The 22,151-nt window shown below is 53.1% G+C and overlaps 2 protein-coding genes across 2 annotated transcripts in view; one reads left to right on the forward strand and one right to left on the reverse strand.

Moving 5' to 3' along the window:
* The window catches only part of Dnai1 (dynein, axonemal, intermediate chain 1), a 70,728-nt gene extending 50,711 nt beyond the window's left edge, over positions 1-20,017 (forward strand). Inside the window, exons 13-20 of the mRNA NM_001024342.1 lie at positions 6,594-6,841; positions 11,583-11,672; positions 11,785-11,872; positions 12,426-12,505; positions 14,033-14,181; positions 14,281-14,380; positions 16,805-16,990; positions 19,740-20,017. Of these exons, the coding sequence (NP_001019513.1) occupies positions 6,594-6,841; positions 11,583-11,672; positions 11,785-11,872; positions 12,426-12,505; positions 14,033-14,181; positions 14,281-14,380; positions 16,805-16,990; positions 19,740-19,838 (1,040 nt within the window). The 3' untranslated portion in view covers positions 19,839-20,017. The remainder of the gene's footprint in view (positions 1-6,593; positions 6,842-11,582; positions 11,673-11,784; positions 11,873-12,425; positions 12,506-14,032; positions 14,182-14,280; positions 14,381-16,804; positions 16,991-19,739) is intronic.
* Positions 20,018-20,070: 53 nt separating this feature from the next.
* On the reverse strand, positions 20,071-21,868 carry Enho (energy homeostasis associated). The gene is made up of 2 exons (NM_001282336.1): positions 21,720-21,868; positions 20,071-20,873 (listed from the first exon to the last, which is right to left on the reverse strand). The coding sequence occupies exon 2, from the start codon at positions 20,712-20,714 to the stop codon at positions 20,484-20,486; it is 231 nt and encodes a 76-aa protein (NP_001269265.1). The 5' UTR covers positions 20,715-20,873; positions 21,720-21,868; the 3' UTR covers positions 20,071-20,483.
* Between the last annotated feature and the right edge of the window lie 283 nt (positions 21,869-22,151).

Here is a 22,151-nt window from a genome sequence, read left to right on the forward strand (position 1 = left end):
CCTTTCCATGCAAGTAACAGAGACCACTAAAGCTAGTGGATGAAGTGTGACTAAGCCCAGCATGCATGTGACCGTCATAGTATGTGCCTTTTGTAAGTCCTACTCACGACATCTGCTTCTCTCTGCACGGCCATTCCCTTTATCATGCTTGACTGCCCTGTGCCTTCCACACCGTCTAAAGCCTGGAAGATTGGATAGGCTTTGTCAGTAACCACCATACTGTCCCTTCCTCTGTCTACTTCGATGTAAAGACCAAATTGCCAGGACTGGAAAGAGGGCTTAGCAGGTAAAGGTGCCAAGCCTGACAAACTAAACTTGATCCCTGGAGCCCAGAGTAGGAGAGAAATGATGTCTACAAATTGTCCTCTGACTACCACATGTTCTACTACTACTACTACTACTACTACTACTACTACTACTACTACTCTCTCTCTCTCTCTCTCTCTCTCACACACACACACACACACACACACACACACACACACTAATTTAAGAGACCAGATTAGCAGAGAAAGAGAATCTCAACATAATACACTATGTGACATGTATTATGCATGCAAGTAGATTGTTTCTCCCTCTGAGACTCGCCTTCTCCATCTATAAAGTTAGGAGGTATACTTCAGGCTTCGAGTACCAGGGGCTCAGCAATTAGATCAGAATCATCCTCCATCCTGAGTTACCAAGCAGCCTAGGGCTCCCTGCCCTCCCTTCCTGGCTTCACTTGTCATGAGCACTGTGCATGTCTACTGAGCCAGGCAGGGGCTTGCCAAGAGAAAGTCGGCCATCAGCTGCCCATCAAGGGGTCACATAGCACTGAGCATCACCAAACATCGCTTCAGTCTCCCATTCTTCCTCTCACTGGCCATCTCTTACCCTTTGTCAGTCTTGGCTAGTATGGAGGACAAATTGGAATCAGAAGTGCCAGTGTCTCCCCTCTGGCCAATGGCCATCTGGAGGGCCCAGCGATGGCTGTCTCTGACCTTGCTGTGTGAACTAGGAGCAGAAGTGTGGAAGGTGGAGAGACAGGTAGGGTCTCGGGTCTGCTTGATGAGCAAAGGGAGCCGGAGTGACCAGTCCCAGTGGCTATGGCTGGGTTTTGATCTCTTCCTCCTGTGTGGCCCACCTAGGTGTTCACAATGGAGGTGCCAGCTCCTTCACACCCACTTTAAGGCAGACCCCTCCCCCATCGTGGACTCAGGGTGTTGTGGGATAGCTACCAGGGATGACTACTCAGACTTGGGTTTAAGCTAAGACAGAGACTTTCTTAGCCAGCCGGTGACGACACTGGATGTCCAGGATCTCAGTAGCCTTTCTCAGGGTGAACTTTAAAGCACAAAAACCATATTCTAGGCTGACATACTTCAGTTAACAAGAACAGTTAGCCAGAAGCAGAACCACATTGGAGACGTTCCCAGGACTGTGGGTTTTGATGGATTAGGCCTCTGCTTTCATTCTGGCTGGCGGTGCTGTCTCTGTGCTGACTTAGTTGTGTCTGTGCTTTATGACCTGAATAGCTCTTCCATCATGGAGTCAGGGGTGCTAAGGTCTGGGGCCCGTTACAAGGGGAATCTTTGGCCCCCAAGCTCACTTTCCCTAGGACAGAAACACTTTTCTTCCTAAACCACAGTGCAGCTGGGCAATGGTGGCCACACCTTTAATCCCAGCACTCAGGAGGCAGAGGCAGGCAGATCTCTGAGTTTGAGGCCCACCTGGCCTACAGAGCAAGTTCCAGGTCAACCAGGGCTACACAGAGAAAACCTGTTTTGGAAAAAAAGAAAGCAACAACAACAAAAGAAAACAGAATCCAAGCCACAGTGCCCTACTTCATAGCTCAGGACGGGCCCTAGAAATTCCTACCATAATGCAGCCCCTCCTTGCATGCATGCAGGGGATCCAGAGAGGGTTCCTGAGCAGAAAGCCTCAGAACTCGAGAGGATTAGTCTCAGCAAAGGAAGTGAGCTTTCCCATAGGCCTGGTCTTTGCAGAATCTCTGGGGTGTGCATGTTAATAGCTGAGGTCATGCCATGAGTCCAGAGACCTTAGAACCACGACAGTGACAAATGACTCCCCACACTAGTCAGGTTGGCCTTGTTTGCCCAGCACCCCACACCTCTGCACACCTCAGAACTGGCTATTTTGTGGACACGTCAGACTCTGCAGCCATTAAGCTAGAGGAGGAAACCCGGAACAGGGGAAGTAGAAAGGTCAAAGGCGGGGCTGGGGATTTAGCTCAGTGGTAGAGCGCTTACCTAGGAAGAGCAATGCCCTGGGTTTGGTCCCCAGCTCCGAAAAAAAAGAACCAAAAAAAAAAAAAAAAAAAAAGAAAGGTCAAAGGCTGTCCTGGGATAGGATGCACAAGATTCGCTGGTCTGCCTGGCCCATTGCCAGCTCTGCCTCCGAGGTTTTAGCTTGGGAGGACTGAGAAGTCTGGACTGGCAGCAAGAGAAGTGGACAGGAGGGCCACGTGCTGCTCAGGGCATGTGTGAGGGGTGACATGGGACCTTTACCGAGCACTCCATCATTGATCACCGAGATCTGCATTCAGGCTGAGTGGGCCTGTGGAAGCCTGGACTGTTTGGCTAGACACTTCCAGATACTGGAGGTCTGCTGAGACACTTCCAGATACTGGAGGTCTGCTGAGACACTTCCAGATACTGGAGGTCTGCTGAGACACTTCCAGATACTGGAGGTCTGCTGAGACACTTCCAGACACTGGAGGTCTGCTGAGACACTTCCAGATACTGGAGGTCTGCTGAGACACTTCCAGACACTGGAGGTCTGCTGAGACACTTCCAGATACTGGAGGTCTGCTGAGACACTTCCAGACACTGGAGGTCTGCTGAGACACTTCCAGATACTGGAGGTCTGCTGAGACACTTCCAGACACTGGAGGTCTGCTGAGACACTTCCAGATACTGGAGGTCTGCTGAGACACTTCCAGATACTGGAGGTCTGCTGAGACACTTCCAGACACTGGAGGTCTGCTGAGACACTTCCAGATACTGGAGGTCTGCTGAGACACTTCCAGATACTGGAGGTCTGCTGAGACACTTCCAGATACTGGAGGTCTGCTGAGACACTTCCAGACACTGGAGGTCTGCTGAGACACTTCCAGACACTGGAGGTCTGCTGAGACACGTCCAGACACTGGAGGTCTGCTGAGACACTTCCAGACACTGGAGGTCTGCTGAGACACTTCCAGACACTGGAGGTCTGCTGAGACACTTCCAGACACTGGAGGTCTGCTGAGACACTTCCAGACACTGGAGGTCTGCTGAGACACTTCCAGATACTGGAGGTCTGCTGAGACACTTCCAGACACTGGAGGTCTGCTGAGACACTTCCAGACACTGGAGGTCTGCTGAGACACTTCCAGATACTGGAGGTCTGCTGAGACACTTCCAGATACTGGAGGTCTGCTGAGACACTTCCAGACACTGGAGGTCTGCTGAGACACTTCCAGATACTGGAGGTCTGCTGAGACACTTCCAGATACTGGAGGTCTGCTGAGACACTTCCAGACACTGGAGGTCTGCTGAGACACTTCCAGATACTGGAGGTCTGCTGAGACACTTCCAGATACTGGAGGTCTGCTGAGACACGTCCAGACACTGGAGGTCTGCTGAGACACTTCCAGACACTGGAGGTCTGCTGAGACACTTCCAGATACTGGAGGTCTGCTGAGACACTTCCAGACACTGGAGGTCTGCTGAGACACTTCCAGATACTGGAGGTCTGCTGAGACACTTCCAGACACTGGAGGTCTGCTGAGACACTTCCAGACACTGGAGGTCTGCTGAGACACTTCCAGACACTGGAGGTCTGCTGAGACACGTCCAGACACTGGAGGTCTGCTGAGACACTTCCAGACACTGGAGGTCTGCTGAGACACTTCCAGATACTGGAGGTCTGCTGAGACACTTCCAGATACTGGAGGTCTGCTGAGACACTTCCAGACACTGGAGGTCTGCTGAGACACTTCCAGATACTGGAGGTCTGCTGAGACACTTCCAGACACTGGAGGTCTGCTGAGACACTTCCAGATACTGGAGGTCTGCTGAGACACTTCCAGACACTGGAGGTCTGCTGAGACACTTCCAGATACTGGAGGTCTGCTGAGACACTTCCAGACACTGGAGGTCTGCTGAGACACTTCCAGACACTGGAGGTCTGCTGAGACACTTCCAGATATTGGAGGTCTGCTGAGACACTTCCAGATACTGGAGGTCTGCTGAGACACTTCCAGATACTGGAGGTCTGCTGAGACACGTCCAGACACTGGAGGTCTGCTGAGACACTTCCAGATACTGGAGGTCTGCTGAGACACTTCCAGATATTGGAGGTCTGCTGAGACACTTCCAGACACTGGAGGTCTGCTGAGACACTTCCAGATACTGGAGGTCTGCTGAGACACGTCCAGACACTGGAGGTCTGCTGAGACACTTCCAGACACTGGAGGTCTGCTGAGACACTTCCAGACACTGGAGGTCTGCTGAGACACTTCCAGACACTGGAGGTCTGCTGAGACACTTCCAGACACTGGAGGTCTGCTGAGACACTTCCAGATACTGGAGGTCTGCTGAGACACTTCCAGATACTGGAGGTCTGCTGAGACACGTCCAGATATTGGAGGTCTGCTGAGACACTTCCAGATACTGGAGGTCTGCTGAGACACTTCCAGACACTGGAGGTCTGCTGAGACACTTCCAGACACTGGAGGTCTGCTGAGACACTTCCAGACACTGGAGGTCTGCTGAGACACTTCCAGATACTGGAGGTCTGCTGAGACACTTCCAGACACTGGAGGTCTGCTGAGACACTTCCAGATACTGGAGGTCTGCTGAGACACTTCCAGACACTGGAGGTCTGCTGAGACACTTCCAGATACTGGAGGTCTGCTGAGACACTTCCAGATACTGGAGGTCTGCTGAGACACTTCCAGACACTGGAGGTCTGCTGAGACACGTCCAGACACTGGAGGTCTGCTGAGACACTTCCAGATACTGGAGGTCTGCTGAGACACTTCCAGATACTGGAGGTCTGCTGAGACACGTCCAGACACTGGAGGTCTGCTGAGACACTTCCAGATACTGGAGGTCTGCTGAGACACTTCCAGACACTGGAGGTCTGCTGAGACACTTCCAGACACTGGAGGTCTGCTGAGACACTTCCAGACACTGGAGGTCTGCTGAGACACTTCCAGATACTGGAGGTCTGCTGAGACACGTCCAGATACTGGAGGTCTGCTGAGACACTTCCAGACACTGGAGGTCTGCTGAGACACTTCCAGACACTGGAGGTCTGCTGAGACACGTCCAGATACTGGAGGTCTGCTGAGACACTTCCAGACACTGGAGGTCTGCTGAGACACTTCCAGATACTGGAGGTCTGCTGAGACACTTCCAGATACTGGAGGTCTGCTGAGACACTTCCAGACACTGGAGGTCTGCTGAGACACGTCCAGATACTGGAGGTCTGCTGAGACACTTCCAGATACTGGAGGTCTGCTGAGACACTTCCAGATACTGGAGGTCTGCTGAGACACTTCCAGATACTGGAGGTCTGCTGAGACACTTCCAGATACTGGAGGTCTGCTGAGACACTTCCAGATACTGGAGGTCTGCTGAGACACTTCCAGATACTGGAGGTCTGCTGAGAGCCCTGGTACAGTTGCTTTGGGGAACTGTGGGGTAAAATACTGAGGAGATGCTTCCAGGTGACCGCCATGGGGTGACCACCGACAACGGCATGCCTTTGTTGTGTGTCCTGCTTGCTGTGCTGACACTGAAACTGGGCTTTGTGTCACCACCCTCCCCCTCCTCCTCTTCTTCTTTCTCCTTCTCCTCCTCCTCCTTCTATTCATCTCTTTCCTCTTTCTTCTACCCTTCTCCCTCCCTCCTTTTATCCCCCTCTTCCTTCCTTCTCTTCCTCCTTCCCTTCTCTCTCTTCCTCCCCCCTTTCTTCTTCTTCACTCTTCCTTCTCCTTTCTTTTTTCTCCTTTAATTTTTGACACAGGGTCTAAACTAAAATTCCCAGGCTGGCCTTGAAGCTGCAATCCTCCTGTCTCAGCCCCTGAGTAGTTGGGATTACAGGCCTACACCACCAGGCCTGGTTAGACCATAGCTCACTAGTACAAGCTTAATTCCTGTCCTTGGCTGAGGACTTGTGAGGAACATGGAAATCTATGTATGCATTGTACAGCAGCCTGCCTCTACCCTGGATATCCCTGCAGAGGGTACCACACCTCCCCAAATCCAATCACATTCTTAAAATGACAACTGAGCTTGCATCCCCTTGTTCTGCGCGCCAGAGAGAACAGAGAGTGACTGTAGCTCAGACTGGCCTAGTCACCTTTACCAGGTGTTGGATCGAGCCACACAAAGGGAGGGTCGAATTCACATTTCACAGTCAGAGGATGAAGGGCCAGAGAGGCATCCCATGCAGGCACAGCTAGGTGACAGAGGAGGGTCTCTGTAGGGTCCAGGCACCTTACAGAGAAGGAGACCCTACTCATCTGCTGGGGCACAGGCAAGGGGGCTCCCCTGGGAGGACAGACAGACCTTCAGCTGCAGCCCTCCTGTCTCCCTGGGTAGATGACTTCATGAAACAGAGTCGGGGCATGCTGCTGCTCTACAGTATGAAGAACCCTAGTTTCCCTGAGTACATGTTCAGCAGTGAGAGCGGCATCATGTGTCTGGACATGCATATGGACCACCCCTACCTGGTGGTCGTGGGCTACTATGACGGCAACGTGGCCATCTACAACCTCAAGAAGCCTCACTCACAGCCCTGCTTCCGCAGCACCTCCAAGTCTGGCAAGCACACGGACCCTGTATGGCAGGTCAGCCTGGGACCTGGTGGGGAGGGCATGTGTGCTCAGGAGCCATGAAGTAGGGACCTTGGGGAAAAGAAAAGGACAAGCAAGGGACTGGGGAAAGCAAGGGCTGCATAAGAGGCCCAGGAGCTGGAGGAGAGAAGAGCAGAGGGGAGACTTAGGCGCCAACGTTTTCCTTACGACCTGGAGTCTGCTGCCCATAAGCTCCATCAGAGAGACCTTAGCTGTCTGCCAAGACTCAGCAGTGTCACTTCAGTGGCACAGCTGGACACATCCTGGACCTCGGGTTCAGATCCTTATCTATAAGGTTCCTGGACCCCACAGGGGCCCTCCTCTGTCACCTGAGAAAGACTTGGGGATGTTCCCAGATAGGAATGGCGCTGCTTGTTGAATACCCTCTGGATGTGGCTGGAGAGTCTGTTGTTGAGTTCTCGTAGCACCCTCTTCTCTAGATAGGCTTCAGGCCTCCCACTGTGTCCAAAGGCGCCCTGCCTCTTTAAGCTATATACTACTTTCTGAGTAAAGCAGGTCTGAGAGAATCTAAAGTTGGATTTCTGCCCCAAGTTGCTCCAAAGTTCTGGGCTCATCAGGCAATTCTTAGGGCTGTCTTGTCCTCTGTCCTCATACCCTGACAACCATCAGGCAGGAGTTTTGGACCAACCTCTTCTGGCCCTGAGTCTTTTGTCTCTTGCACTAGATAAGAGTGAGCTCCAGACAGGCCTGAGCAGAGAGTAGACTTCCTAGGCCCAGAGGACATGGCGACCTCTCAGCTTCAGCTCTTTCCCAGAGCCTGGGGCAGATGGAGTCATAGAGGTAACCCCTGGGTTATATATGCCCTCCTATCTCACTTTCTACCATGAGGGCCCAGAGGTTCTGTCCATCCAAGAGTCCACCCCTAAGTCATTACCTTTGGGCACATGGAACTCTCTAAATATTAAGATGATGTCGGGATTGGGGATTTAGCTCAGTGGTAGAGTGCTTGCCTAGCAAGCACAAAGCCCTGGGTTCAGTCCCCAGCTCCGAAAAAAAGAAAAGAAAAAAAAAAAAAAGATGTCACCAAAGGCTTTAGAGGCCCTACTCTGCTTCACCATCCTGGATAGCCCAAGGCCAACCGTGAGATGCCCCTGACCTGATCACCCTCCTCAAACCCAGGGTTTTGGAAGAGGTCCAGAGCAAGCACCCTCTTCAACCTCCACCATGCTCTCTAAATCAAAGAGCAGGATGGGGAGTCATGCCGGAGTTCTACAATTTACCTGCTGTCCTCTGCAGAGTCAGGCGAGAGTCATGGCACCTGCCCCTCATGCCCTCACTTCCAGGTCCCTTCCCCTCAGCCCTTCCATTACACACCCTGAGGAAAGGACAGGCATCCAGTTGGGAGTTTGCTCACGTGGTTGCTCTTCAGGCTTAAGGGCCTCACCCCTGGAGTTCTTGGTGTGAGAGACCACAGCCAAGGCTGACCAGGGCAGGGTACACTGCTAAGTGCTAAAGGGTAAGTGTGCATAAGGGGAAGCGTTATCCTGCGTGGGGACTAAAGGCAGGAGGCCAGGGCTTGCTAGAGCAGTGCTTCCCAACCTGTGGTTGAGACCTCTCTCACAAACCTCTATCTCCAAAAATATTTGCATTTCCATTCATAACAGGAGCAAAATTACAGTTATAAAGTGGCGAGGAGAGTAATTTTATGTTTGGGGGGTCACCACAACATGAGAGTCACTGCATTAGGAAGGCTGAGAACTGCTGTTCCAGAGATGTAACCTTTGACCTAGATTTCATTTTAATTTTTGAGACAGGGTCTCTCTGCACAGCCCTGGCTATCCTGGAACTTGCTCTGCAGACCAGGATGGCCTCAGACTCAGAGATCCCTCCTGCCTATTTCCTGAGTCCCGGTGTGTGCCGCCATTGCCCAGCTCTGGGTCTGGATTTTACAGGATGTCACTGTGACTAAAGGAGTCCCTGTGCAATAATGAAGGGCTTCAAGCAGAGTGGCCCACTGGGAAGCAGTACCTCATTCAGAGCGTGGGGTGGGGGCGGTGGGCACCCTGAGGAAAGGACAGGCACCCAGTTGGGAGTATGCTTAGTTTGGGCATTGCAGGTCAGAGGTTAATACAAAGGTACAATAATATATCATAAGAGATGAGAACAGAGCTGTTCTGGTAAAACTAGGGCCTTGATTACTTAAGGGTCCCCTGTTGTCACTTCTGCTGCCTCCTGTGGCACCTTGTCAGCATTCCTACGACATCCTGTGAGCACAGTTTGAAAGTCACAGCCCAATCATCAGAGGATTTGGGTGGGGGGTAACAGTCACTATAGAAAGACCCTCTGCTACAGCGTAAGAATTTTGAAGGCTGAGGAAGGGCAGAGGCAGTGGAGACAGACATGTGGACATAGGATGGAAAGCTGTTGGGACAGGGACCTCAAATAGACATGGGGAGAGGGGAGCATCGTGTGTTTGGGGTGCCTGTGGGCATCGACAGATGTGGGAAATGGAGAGAGGACTGTGTCTGGCCAGAGGCTGATGGAAAAGGCAGAGGGATAGCTCTGGCAGTATGCTCCTAAGAGCCTGGAGGTTTAAGACAAGACAAGTGGTTGAATGAGATGTCCAAGACCTAAGAACCTCGGTCCTTCTTAAAGGGACTGTGCGCTGTGTACCTGGACCTGAGATGCCAGGCTGGGGCAGAGTCTGTTGTGTTGGTCATGGGAAACCTGTAAGGCTGTGGAGTCAGGGTTTTAAAATGGCTCATGTTCTCCTGTACAGCACAGACTCCTTCCCCCGGTGACCCACAAGGGTGCCTAAGCACTGATCAGGCCCTCCTGTGAAGCCTTAACCAGCAACAGTCTGTGGCCACATAATTCTAGACAGACAACAGGAAGAAAGTATAAGCAGAGACTTGGTACTCTCTCCTAATCCGATGAGGCGGAAGAGGAAGAATTAATGCAGTGCTCCCCACTGCTCCCTGGGTCCGCCCTGGTTCTCTGGATCCTGTGGGTAAACCTGCCCTTTCGGCTTTATTCCTACCCTCTCACCTCCACTGGCTAGGAGAGTGCACACACACAGGCACACACACAGACACAAATGCACACACAGACACACACGCACACAGGACATGAGGCTGCTAAGTGGGGTGTGAAATACAATTCCCAGGAGTACTGGTGTCTGTTCATTAAACACTTCCCTTTGCAGCTCCCCTGTGCCTCTTACAGCCTGGCCTTTGACACCTTTGTTCCCTCCCCCCTTTAAAGGGACCATGTTTGCACAGAAGGGGAAGTACTCTCCAGATCCATCCTATTGTGCCTTACAGCCTCTACAAAATTCTGGCCTCCCAGTGAAAGCACAAAAGAACCGCTACCCAGACAAGCCCAGGCAGGACTCAGCCTGGCCTCCCGCAGCGGCTCCAATCAGATTCACCAGGCCTAGTGGCTGGATGCAGAGAGACAACCCCTTCTCCCCCTCCCCCGCACCCCCACCCCCCCAACCACCCTCCTCCCCAACAGCCATGGTGACAGCTGTGGTTTCAGGCAACAGCAGTTGCAGGCAACAGGCCTAGGTTCTTGGCCTCCCTCTCTGGACCTCAGCTTGTGACAGAGGGAGGAGACTGGACAGGGGTCCCAGCATGGGGCGTCTGGAGGGAGTCAGAGGATGGAAAGCTCTGGGCACCCAGCCCCACCCCAGCTTTCGGGGACTTGGCTTGGCCAAGCCTCCACATCTGGCAACAGAAACTTGAGCCTCAAGCGTGTCATCTTCATAAGACAACAGCTCTGTCTCCAAAACACTTTCCCATATGTTTGCTTCCAGCCCCGAGAAGACGGGTGGGGCGGGGTAATTAACCCGGATTTGCAGATGGAGAAACGAAGCTCAAATCTGGGATTTGGGAGCAAGATTCAGGGAGCAGGAGCTAGTGCTGGTTTGAAGGTGGGAGCAAGGGAGACTTTGAAGAGGAAGGCCAAGCCTGGGAGAGGGACTGACTCCTTCTCTCTCATCTCCCATCAAGCAGAGAACAGGCCCCACAGCAGCCTGCAGCCCGCCTTCCGGGGATGATGTTAATGAGGATGTTAGCTAGCTAGAGTTTTTGTTTGTCTTTGAGACAGGCTCTTGCCGTTTAGCCCAGGCTGGTCTAGAACTCCTGATCCTTCTGCCTCCATCTTCTGAAAGCTGTAAGTCATTTCTCACAGATGCCATCAAGCTGAAGTATCGACCACCACACCTGGCCCTATTAGCTTCTCTCTCTCTCTCTCTCTCTCTCTCTCTCTCTCTCTCTCTCTCTCACACACACACACACACACACACACACACACACACACACACACACATTTACAATGCACAGTGTTCTGAAGAATTTACAATGGCCTATCATTTTCTTCCCACAATATGCCTATCTTATCGTGGCTTCCATTTTATAAGTAAAAGGGTTAGTTGTGGGGCTCTGACCTTTCCAGGTCATGGCCATGTGGGGAGATTGAACCCAAAACAAGAACTTCTTCCCACAACTAGAGCTCTAGAACCCAGCCCAGGGAGAAATTGAGTACCTCCTGCTAAAACCGCATCTTAGGGCAGTGTTCTGTCTGACTGCTATGGTGGCCCCAGGCTGGAAACAGCTGGGTGAGATGAGATAGGAGGGCCTCATCATGGAGTTCTGGGAAATGGGCCTCCAGAACTTGCAGTGAGCCCTGGATGACTACATGGGGAGCCCCATCTATAGCTGTAACCCAATACCCTAACAGAGTTCCAAAACTGTGGCTTGGGATGTTTCAGGTCAAATGGCAGAAGGATGACATGGACCACAACCTTAACTTCTTTTCTGTGTCATCTGATGGCAGGATCGTGTCATGGACCCTTGTAAAGGTGCCTGTTTCCCAGAAAGGGTTATGGCAGGGTGAGTGGGAAGTGGGAGGAGCTAAATGGCAAAAAGCTACTGAACTAATCCAGTCCTTCAACTCTGCATCCCTGTCTGCAGAGCGAGCTGGTCCACATCGATGTTATCAAGCTGAAGGACGAAGGCAGCACTACAGAAATCCCTGAGGGGCTGCAGCTGCACACTGTAGGTAGGGGCCCCAGCCTTCACACCCCAGCCTGACACACCATTCAACCCCAGCACCCCAGGATCAGCAATTCTGAGGACAGCAAAGTCGGTTCTGTGTGAGCCTTTGGTCACGGCACAGCCCTATCCCTTGTGCAGGTCCTTCCCTTGTGCAGACCCTGCTCTAGTTCATGCTAATCAGGTGCTGCCCTGCAGATCCATCCCTGTTTATGCAGATCTAAGCCCTGTTTACCCAGATCCTGGCCCTGTTTACTCAATTCCTACCCTGTTTATGCAGACTCTATCCTGTTTGCACAGACCATGCCCCTGTTTGCAGACCCCCATCCCTGTTTACTGTGACCCTGACCCTGTTTAACTCAATTCCTGCCTTGTTTACCCAGGCCTCCATTCCTGTCTGCAGCATCCTAACAGCCTAGGGCAAGCAAGCCCAGGTCCAGTTTCTGTTTTCCTGGCCTGAGCCCAGCCCTCACAGCGGCCCAGTTCTATTTGTCCAACATTGAGATGGGTGGGAGGATCCCTCTGAGAACCAGCCTAAGTCTGTCCCCTCTTCTTCCAAGGCTGTGGCACTGCCTTTGACTTCCACAAAGAGATTGACTATCTGTTCCTCGTGGGCACAGAAGAGGGGAAAATCTACAAGGTGAGGCAGCACTGCCTGCCCTGTCAGCTCCTCATAAGGTCTCTTGGACCTAAGCACTCAGGGAGGTTATAGTCTTCAACAAATCCTATTCTGATGTCACCACTGTCCTGGACGCCTGTCAGGGGGTGGGGGTGGGGTGATAAGAATGCATTTTTTTTTAAGTTTTTCAAATTAATGGTGTGTGTGTGTGTGTGTGTGTGTGTGTGTGTGTGCATGCTCGCGCGCACACACACATACACACACGCTAGGTGTGTGGGCACACTCAGGTCACACTGCATGTGGAGGTCAAAGGACAACTTGGTGGAGTTGCTGGGGCTCTAACTCGGGTCTTCAGGCTTGGTGGCAAGCACCTTTAGCCACTGTGCCGTCCTGAACGCTCAGAGGAGAGGCTTCCCTGATTCAAATATTTTTTAACATGTATTTAATGGTGGTGTATGGGTCCATACATGCCACAACACATGCATGTAGATGAGCAGATATAGCCTGTAGGCTTTCCCCAAGGGCTTCCAAGGGGTAAACTCAGCAGGCTTAGCAGCAGGTACCTGTACCAGCCAAGCTATCTCAGCAGCCAAGAATGCTTGTCTTGGTCAGCTTAGGTGTCAGGGAGAGGGACTACGATCAGAAAACGGTGATGCAGAATCTAGAGAGTGACTTGAACCAGTCTCTTTCCCCTTTCCTAAGAGGCAGGCCTGGGGCTCGGGGCTTGGGAGAGCTAGGACACTCTGGACAGACAGATGTCCTGGAGGAGGTCGGGGCTTGAGCTGGGTGTTGAAGGCCAGCTATCAAGCAGCTTGATCTCAGAATATGACGTGCATAGCTGCCCTCCCAGCCAGCTCTCCGCCATGTCTCAGTGTTAGTAGGTGAACATCCCTCAGAACCTCCATTGTCCAGAAATAGCTTTGCTGTGAGCTTTTCTTAGGCTCAGAGATTCAGAATGTTAATTACAGACAGCCTCCCGGGAGCCCCAGAGGCCCAGCCAGAGTTGGTCTGAATGCAAAAGAGGTCCCCACCCCCCCTCTTCAGCCCTCCCAGTGGCAGCGGGAGAGAGGCGGGGAAGGAAAGACTGGTCATTTTGTCTCCTGAAGGGAGGGAGAGAAGCTTGCTGGCCAGGGCAGACACTGAGTGGGAAATCTGGAGACCTGTGTCCGCTCCTGGCTATGCACCTGCTCTTACCTGTACAAGGTGGGGTGCTGCTTACTGCACTGTGAACGATGTCTGAGCTGCAGTGAACCCTTGGCACTGTCTACCCACAGGCTTTGGTGTGGACAAAGTAGGCTGTGCGGCATCTCTGCCCAGGGCTTGAGACCAACTCTGCCTTGGAGAGAGAAACCACTTTCTTACTCAGTCACTTCCCTTCTCCCCCCAAGAGGGTGCACGCCCAGCCTGAACCCTAGTCCTCCCGGAGTTAGGGGACAGATGGACAGAGACTCAGGTGCTGATCCTCCAGGGCCCCTAGGGAAAGGTTACTGCTGGCTTTTCTGTTGACCCCAACTTTCTTTAATTGTCCATCCTTTATCCCTACCATAGTGCTCCAAATCCTACTCCAGCCAGTTCTTGGACACCTATGATGCTCACAACATGGCAGTAGACGCTGTGTTATGGAACCCATACCACGCCAGGGTCTTCATATCTTGCAGTTCTGACTGGACAGTGAAGATCTGGGACCACGCCATCAAGTGAGGGGCCGTCCTGGCCCTGCCCTGCCCCATGCCCTCCCCCTCAGCTCTGACACTATGAACCCCTGTGTTATGGGCTTGTCCCTTCTGCTACCACAGGACCCCCATGTTCATCTATGATCTGAACGCAGCTGTGGGTGACGTGGCCTGGGCACCGTACTCTTCCACTGTGTTTGCAGCAGTCACCACGGATGGGAAGGTGAGTTGTCCTTTTCTCACCCTGCTGATCCTGCCCCCACTCCAGGAGACAGAGGTAACTCAGCATCTCCCTCCTAGAGACGCACCACACGCCACCTCAGGTTGGTAGATGATGGGCTGTAGGATTATATCTCAGGGCCAGCTCTGCAGGGAAGTGTGGAGGAGTCCTTCATCAAGTCACAGGGGCCTCAAGGAAAGAACAGGAGAGTCCACCTTAAAGAACAGGCCTGCTGGGGAAATGAGGTATCACCTAGAAGGTGTCTTCCTTGAGGTCCCTGGGGAAGGGTTTAGAGGGTGCCTAGCCCGTGGGCAGGGTCACTGGTCCGTAAGGTAGTGAGCTGCCGTCTCCTCCAGCAGTGTCCACGCCAGTTCTGAGGAGCTTGAGTAGAGACAGACAGAGGCCCAAAAGCCACCTTTTTGTGGGAATGTTCTTAAGTGCAGCCTTGTTTTCTTCATGGAATTTGAAATAACCCGAAAAGTGCCTGCAGCCCCAAGAAAATAATGCAGCCATCAGTCATGGCAGCCAGTCACCCGTTTCCTGAGCACATTGTTAAGGGCTAACCATGGCGCTCAGGTCCAGGCTAGAATCTGCTGATTATGGAGCAGACTATGGTAGAGAAGAATATTTAAAAAAAAAAAAAAAACTCAGGCAGCACAGTTCCCACCACTACTGAGTACGGGCAGTGTTAGGGTGCGAGTGTTTACTGCAGCTCTATTCCTAATCTCCAAACCACGAAGGAAGCCAGAGTCCATCATCATGGACGGCAAATAGAATGCAGTGTGTATGCTCAAGGAACCTAGTGAGCAGACAAGGAACATATGACAACATAGATGGTCACGGAAGCTTATGCTAAGTAACAGGCAGGCCACAGAAGAGCAAGAACATGCTAAGTCCACAATGGATTTGTCCAGTGTGCTCCATGTTAAGAGGCAAGTCTGTAGAGATGCAGGGTAGATCTGTGTTTGCCTCAGATAGAACAGTTGAGAAAAAAAATGGGAGTGACTGTTAATGAGTGCAGAGTTTGTTCTGTGGGTGAAGAAAACACCTTAAAATTTGCTGTGATAATGGTTTAGTAAGTGAATATGCTTAACCAGGAAGCATATACTTGCAGCATGCTAAACGGATGAGCACATGAATTAGATCTCAATAGCAGTTACAGCAAGCAGAGAAAGCCAGGCTCTATGCCTATGCCTATAATCCCAGCATTCAGAAGGCAGAAGCCAGAGGATCAAAAGTTTGAAGGAAGTCTGGATTACATAGCAAATGCCAGCAGGCCAGATTGAGCTATATAGCGTGGGGTGGGATGGATGGTGGGGTGCTGGCGTTTCTTGGGAAAGGCTTCTCTGAAGAAGTGGCGCCCAGACCGAGAGATGAATGGGAAGCAGGGTCTCTCTATTATGTAGCTCTGCCTGTTCTCTTACAAGCTGGCCTCCGTCTCACAGAGATCCATCTGCCTCAGCCTCCTGTGTGCTGCAGGACTAGCATGGTGAAGATGAGGTGAGGAAGCTGTCCACACTGAGGCAATAGGACACCAATGTTCTGACGTGGGGATGAGCTCGTCAGGCAGGGACAGAGGCAGGGACAGAGGCAATATGCCTGGGGTATAGTGTGCAAAGGGGAGAGGGCATAAGATGGGATGAGGTCATGTGCAAGCATGTGGAATCTGGCTCGAAGGAGCCTGGGAGGAATAGCTTAAGGCAAGTCTAGGTATAGCAGGGAGGATGGATTGTAGACGGGCAGAGGTAGAAGCAGGAGACTAGGTAGGAGGCTGTGGCAGCAGGAGCTGATAGTGACTTGGACTCCGGGTGAGGCAAAGATAGTCTGTCATTTTGGGGCACTTAGGCATCAAATTCAGAGCATTTTATATTTATTAGCTAGGATAAACCCCCGACTCTGTCACTTACAAGTAAGTTAGCTTCCAAGTCCTCATTTATAAAACAGGGATAGTAATCAAACCACCGTGTGGAGTGGTTGTGAGGGGTATAATTAGATGATCCAACCTTGTAACACTCCTGCCCAGAGCCTGGAACACAGTGAGCCTATTAGAGGCGATAAATGGTCCCTGCCAGTGTTGGGTTTCTTTGCAGTATTCTCACACATACATCATCAGAGTTCGTCCTCATCCATCCTCTTCCCTCACTGTCTCCCTCCATCTGATCCCGTTACCTGTTGTCCCCTGTGTCTCCCCTTCACGTCGTATACATCCCATAGCTGCTTTATCATTGATTCTGCATATACTTCAGATCCCTTATCCTCTTTAACCTCATTCCCTCAGTCGTGGGATGAAAGCAAAACGACATGAAACTCCTTCTGTGGCCTTCAGCTCTGTCGTGCTGACTGCTAGCCTTCTGTAGGGTTCGCAGAAAGCCCAAGATGGGAAACCAGGGCCTGGTTTACCCGACTGTGACACCAGCCCCTCTGTAGGCCCACGTGTTTGACTTGGCTGTCAACAAGTATGAAGCCATCTGCAACCAGCCTGTGGTGGCCAAGAAGAAGAACAAGATTACCCATGTGCAGTTCAACCCCATTCACCCCATCATAATAGTGGGCGATGACCGTGGACACATCACCTGTCTCAAGCTCTCTCCCAACTTACGAAAGATGCCGAAGGTATGAGCTCTGGGAGTCCCGGCTGCCAGCAAGAGAGTGGGGATGACAGGGAGGAGCCAGGGGCCACCCCAAGTTTCTGGCGCAAAGGATTCAAGGTAAGGATTGTGTCCTTGCCAGAATGGGGAGGCTGGGAAAGGCAGGTTTGTGAAGTAACAGATCAGTCTGTCATACTGTGTGTGAGTTCCATGTAGGGTCCCGGGTGGATTTCCAAGGAGTAAGTGGGCTTGGAACATGGACTTATTAGAGCACAGGATGTTGTAGATGTGACAGGCCACCAGGACAGGGACTCAAAGCTTGGCTGAAGCATCATTGCTGGGCAGACAGAGCTCAGCTCCAATGGCTCCTGAATGGTCTACCCAGGGAGAGAGGATGAGCCCTGAGCCAGGTAACTAGGTCAGCAGCAACGCAGGCCACCTTCCGAGGTCTGCTTTCTGTTTCTTGGGTCTCTAATAGTGAGAAGACCCTGCCCAGAGCCCAAGGACCCCAAATGTATGACACAAAGCCAGGATGAATGACCCCAAATCTACACCTGAGCCCAAATTCAGATTTAAGATCCAAGCCTCACAGCACAGACCTTAGAGTACAGAGCCTTGGGACACAATTTAAAACCACAGAGCCCATTGTACGACAGTGGGAGTGGCTCTTTGCCCTCTAACCAGCTCTGGGCCAGGGTCAGGGTTGGCCAAGTCACCCTCAGCATTGAACCTCCAGGGTGCAATTTGGGGTGTACTCAGCAGTTTGGGGGCAGGTCTGGGGCTTGTCTTGTCCAGCTACATGTTTCCCCCAAGTGCCCCTACCCAGCTAGGGACTGTGCACCATCCTCTGGATACTGGCATACACTATTCTCCACCATGGCCAGGAAGGCACAGGCTAGAAGTCTGGATGGTCCTGTAATTGTAGCCAGCTGGGGGAGGGGGTGGACTTGGCTATAAATACTCAGAAGGCTGCTAAGCGCCTGCAGCTGTGGCCCGCAGGCTGTGGTGGGCTTTGGGGGTTGGGGGAAGTCAGGCATGGTCTAAATCTCTTTGCTGAGCCCAGCTCCTTGGCCTCTGGAGGGAGAAAGGCGGCAGCAAATTTTGTGGAACAGATAAAATCTGTTCTTAATTTAATGAGGGGCAGGCTTAAGATGGCAGAGGTGGACAACCCCCTGGGAGGATGATGGCCACTCTTTGAAGAGAGGCCTAATCCTGATGCCACGGGCATGGCAGATATGAAAGTGTCCTACCCAGTGTGATGCTAGGAGGTAAGATTTATCACAATTTCATCTCCTCACAAAGCAAGGGGCAGCTGTGGCTGAGAGAGCTGGCCTCTGTGAATCTGGAAACCTAAATCACCAAGGATCTGAGCAAGGACAGTTTGGGAGGATTAGAAGTTCCTGTGAGATTGCCGTCTGACCCTGTCAGCAGTCAAGTGATTCATACAAAAGGAAGTCCTCTGGGCATCCCTAGAGTCCTTCCTCTGGGAGCTGCAGATTCCCTGCTCTTCCCAAGAGGACTTACCTCAGAGGCCCAGACCTCTCTCCCAGTGACCTTCCCCTGAACGCCATCAGAAGTCAAGAACCAGCCTTCCCTTCCTGCTGTACGATGGAAAAATGGCTCAGAAAGCCAAGGGACTTGTTCAGCCTGCCTTATGGGGAGCTAATGACAGCAGTGGAAGTAAAAATCGGGTCTCTTAAGTTCCAAGGGATAGAGTAAGGCTGAGAAATAGCTTAATTATGGAGTGAGAATGGGAAGAGGGGAAACGATGACTCTCCCGTGCTTCTCCCGACTGGAGAGGCGAGCTGGGTGCCGGTAAAGGCTCTGACTCTATGCCAGGGGCTGCTGGATCAGACCTGGGAGCAGGGTAGGGTCAAGGCCAGAGGAAACTGGAGCTCTACTGAGTAGCAGCTAGACAGGGGCCAGGAAGAAGCCCACTGGCTCTGCACCCTCCCCTTACCTTACGCCACAGCAGGTGTGGCTGGGGCGGGTGCCAGTAAACAGTGGGCACAGGTGGCAGAGAACGGAGGGAAGGCGGAAGGTGGCAGCTGCCCAGCCTGTCTCAGCACAGTCCATATCCACTGTCTGGATGTGGGACTTTGACGGATGTGGCCCACCTCAGAATTTTAAGGCCTGTGGGTCAAACATACCTGTGTCCAAAATTCCATTTTCTCAGGGCCCAACTTACCAAGGGAAGCAGTAGAATATTTTGTGGGTGGGATCAGGGTCATAAACTTAGGATCTAAGAGACAGTCCCCACCATATGGATCACATGGAAAATCCTGTCTGCTTTCATGGGTCTCCTGGCACTTTCCCCTGTTCTGGTTACATGACGCACCCCTCCCCAACCCTAACCTGAAGGTATGGGGCTTAGTGCACCCTGCCCCTCTCCTGCAGCACACATCTATCCCCCCTTTACTGGGCCCAGCTTGGGCAATCCTAATATTCAGCTCCTGCCTCTCTCCAGAGCTACTGCTCTCCACGCTCTCCACCACCTGACGGGCAACTTCTGAGGGACTGGGGATAAATGCTTTTCCCCACTCCTCCTAGCATCAAGTGCTTGATTCTTGCTAAGCTTCGGAGCTAGAGTGGATCCTCTCACAGGCCCTCAGCTGGGCCTCTGAGTCACATAACCCCAGTAGGGATCCAATATTTACTGGGCAAGGAAGGGTCAGGGAGCAGCTAGGGCAGGGTGGGAAGAGCAGCCCGTGGCAGCTCCCACAAAGCTGCCGCAGGTCTTTACCCATTCCCACTGATGTGTGTCTCTCCCCCAGGAGAAGAAGGGGCAGGAAGTGCAGAAGGGTCCAGCTGTGGAGATCGCAAAATTGGACAAACTGCTAAACCTTGTGAGGGAAGTAAAAACCAAAACCTGAGTCTGGCCCAGGCCCTGCCCCGGGTTCCGAACCCAATACAAGCAAAGACGTGCCTCACCGTGAGCAATCCCAGTATTTACTCCTCTCGTTCTGGCTCTTAAGGTCACCACCTTTCTCCATGATTTGACCCTCAGCCGTCATTATGCCCTCTGCGCAAATAAAGGCCAACTGGATGCTCATCGCATACCTTTGTTTTTTCTACCACACAACCCCCAAGAAAATAAATCTCAGGGTCAGCCATCGTTCCATTTATTCTCCAGCAAACAGTGGGAGGGCCAGAGAAGGGGCCCAGCCTGGACGCCCTCCTGTTACTGCCATGAGCTTCGGTTTGCTTCCCCAGCCAAGCGAGCCCAGAGGTGCTGAGCCTAGGAAAGGTGTGAACTCAGCCCTTGGCCCTTGGGATGAAGCAGAGTCCAGACGGTCCTGGCCCTAGCACCAACTCCTAACCCCCCACTCCAGGCCCATCTCTCCAGGGCTACTCAGGCCTCTCTTGGAGCCAGGCTGGTTACACTCTAGGCTGCTGGGTCCAGCTTCAAACCAACTGGATCTAAATTCTGGACCCCAGGCAGACTGAATGCAGGGATCGATTCCAGGCTCTGACTCAGGTATTCTCAGGTCCAGGACTCCAGGCCAGGCCAGGGGCCTTCAGGGCTGCAGCAGGTAGCTGCCTTCATGGCTTGGCTTCTGGGGCGGCGGCGCCTTCTCAGGACAGGGGCCAGGGCTGGAGTTGGGACTGGATTCTGAGAGAGAGTCGACGTCAGCAGAGCGAGAGTGGCAGGCCCAGCAGAGAATGACCCAGAGCAGCAGCAGCAGGAAGCCTACCAGGCCATTGCAGACTATGGCAATGAGAGCCCCCTGGGAGATGGCTGCCCCCATGACAGGCAGCGCCCTCAGGCCAGCGCAGACAGCGGAGCTGCCTCAGTGGCAAGGCCCATGCCGAGGCACAACTCTGGTGTGGCCGACTTTCCAAGGAGGCTGTCCTGTCCACACACAACGACTTCTGGGCAGTGAAGATGGCCACCTGCAGTCCTGAGCCTGGGGAAGTACAGAGAGCATTGAGTCCCGGCAGGCTCAAGTACCCCACAAAGCCAGCACTTCCACCCTAGGGCCTGGCTCTGAGCCCTTGGGTGCTGTGGTGCAGCCAGAATGGGGAAGCTAGAGTAGGCAGGCAGCCTCTACCTTATTCTCCTTGGAACTGGTGGGTATAGCCTGGCCCTGCCCACCAAGCTTCTAGCCTTCAGACATGCTGTTGGTGGGCGGGACTGAGGTGGCTTACCGCCCAGGAGGAAGATTATGACCATCACTTTAGTGGCTAGGGCATCCTCTCTTTTCTGAGGGCTGCAGTCAGCCAGTCCAGAAGACCTGCAGAGGTGCCAGCTCACACAGAGGGAACTTTGTGGAGGCCCTGGCAGGAACGTGTGGGTTCTGCATACCCAAGGCTGTGCGCCTTGGTGTACCTTTCCCTGGGACTTTGCTTCTCCAGGTCAGGTGTGTGTCTGAACATACATCCTCCTGTCCCTCTGTCCCTTGCTGGATCTGCATCCTTGCCTCTGCAAACACACCTCTTTGAAGGTGTGTGACTGCCTCTCTGTGTCCCTATTTCTGAGTGTCTTGAGTGCTTCATTTATGTCTCATTTTTCTACCAGTCTCTCGGTGTATCTCTGTCTCTCTTCACGACTGCATGTCCCTCTGCCCTCGGGGACACGTCTCCATGGGGTCGGTATCGGTGGTTCTGTGCGTCTTGCTTGTGTCTCTGCCTTTGTGTCTATCTCTCCTCCAAGCTGTGTGTCTCTGTCTCTGTGTGGGTCACTGTCTCTTCATATCCGTCCAAGATCTCTGTTCTTCGACCCCCTACCCGTAGGTGAGACACCCCCCCCTTACCTGAGTTGAGCCCGGTGCGCGCCCGCGGGAGGGTCCGGGACAGCGGGATGCTCAGCGCCGACTGAGGCTCGAGAGCCTGCGGGCGGGGGGCGGCGGGAGGCGGGCAGGGGCGACGTCCACTCCCCGGGCCCTCCCCCTGGGCCGCGCAGCCTCTACGGGCCGCTCCCGCCGGGGCGCGACCGGGCCGGCCTCTGCCGCGGGCGGTCTGCGGAGAGCGGGCACCTCCTCCCCCTGGGGCGGCGCCTCCTCCGCGGCCAGGGCCGCTAGCTCGCTCGCTCGCTCGGCGGCACTCGGGCGGCGGCGGCAGGAGCGTCGAGGAGTTCGGCTGGGCTCGGCTGCGTTCGGCTGGGCTCGGCTGCGGCGGGAGGGAGTCGGCTGAGCTCGGCTGAGCTCGGCGGGCAGCAAAAACAGCGAAGAGTCCCGCCTCGTGAG

This window comes from Rattus norvegicus, chromosome 5 (assembly GCF_036323735.1).
Source record: "Rattus norvegicus strain BN/NHsdMcwi chromosome 5, GRCr8, whole genome shotgun sequence".
NCBI classification, from domain to species: Eukaryota; Metazoa; Chordata; class Mammalia; order Rodentia; family Muridae; genus Rattus; species Rattus norvegicus.

Bases quoted from the DNA above. Each gene is read 5' to 3' on its own strand.
- Enho (NM_001282336.1), bottom strand. From the start codon at position 20,714: ATGGGGGCAGCCATCTCCCAGGGGGCTCTCATTGCCATAGTCTGCAAT.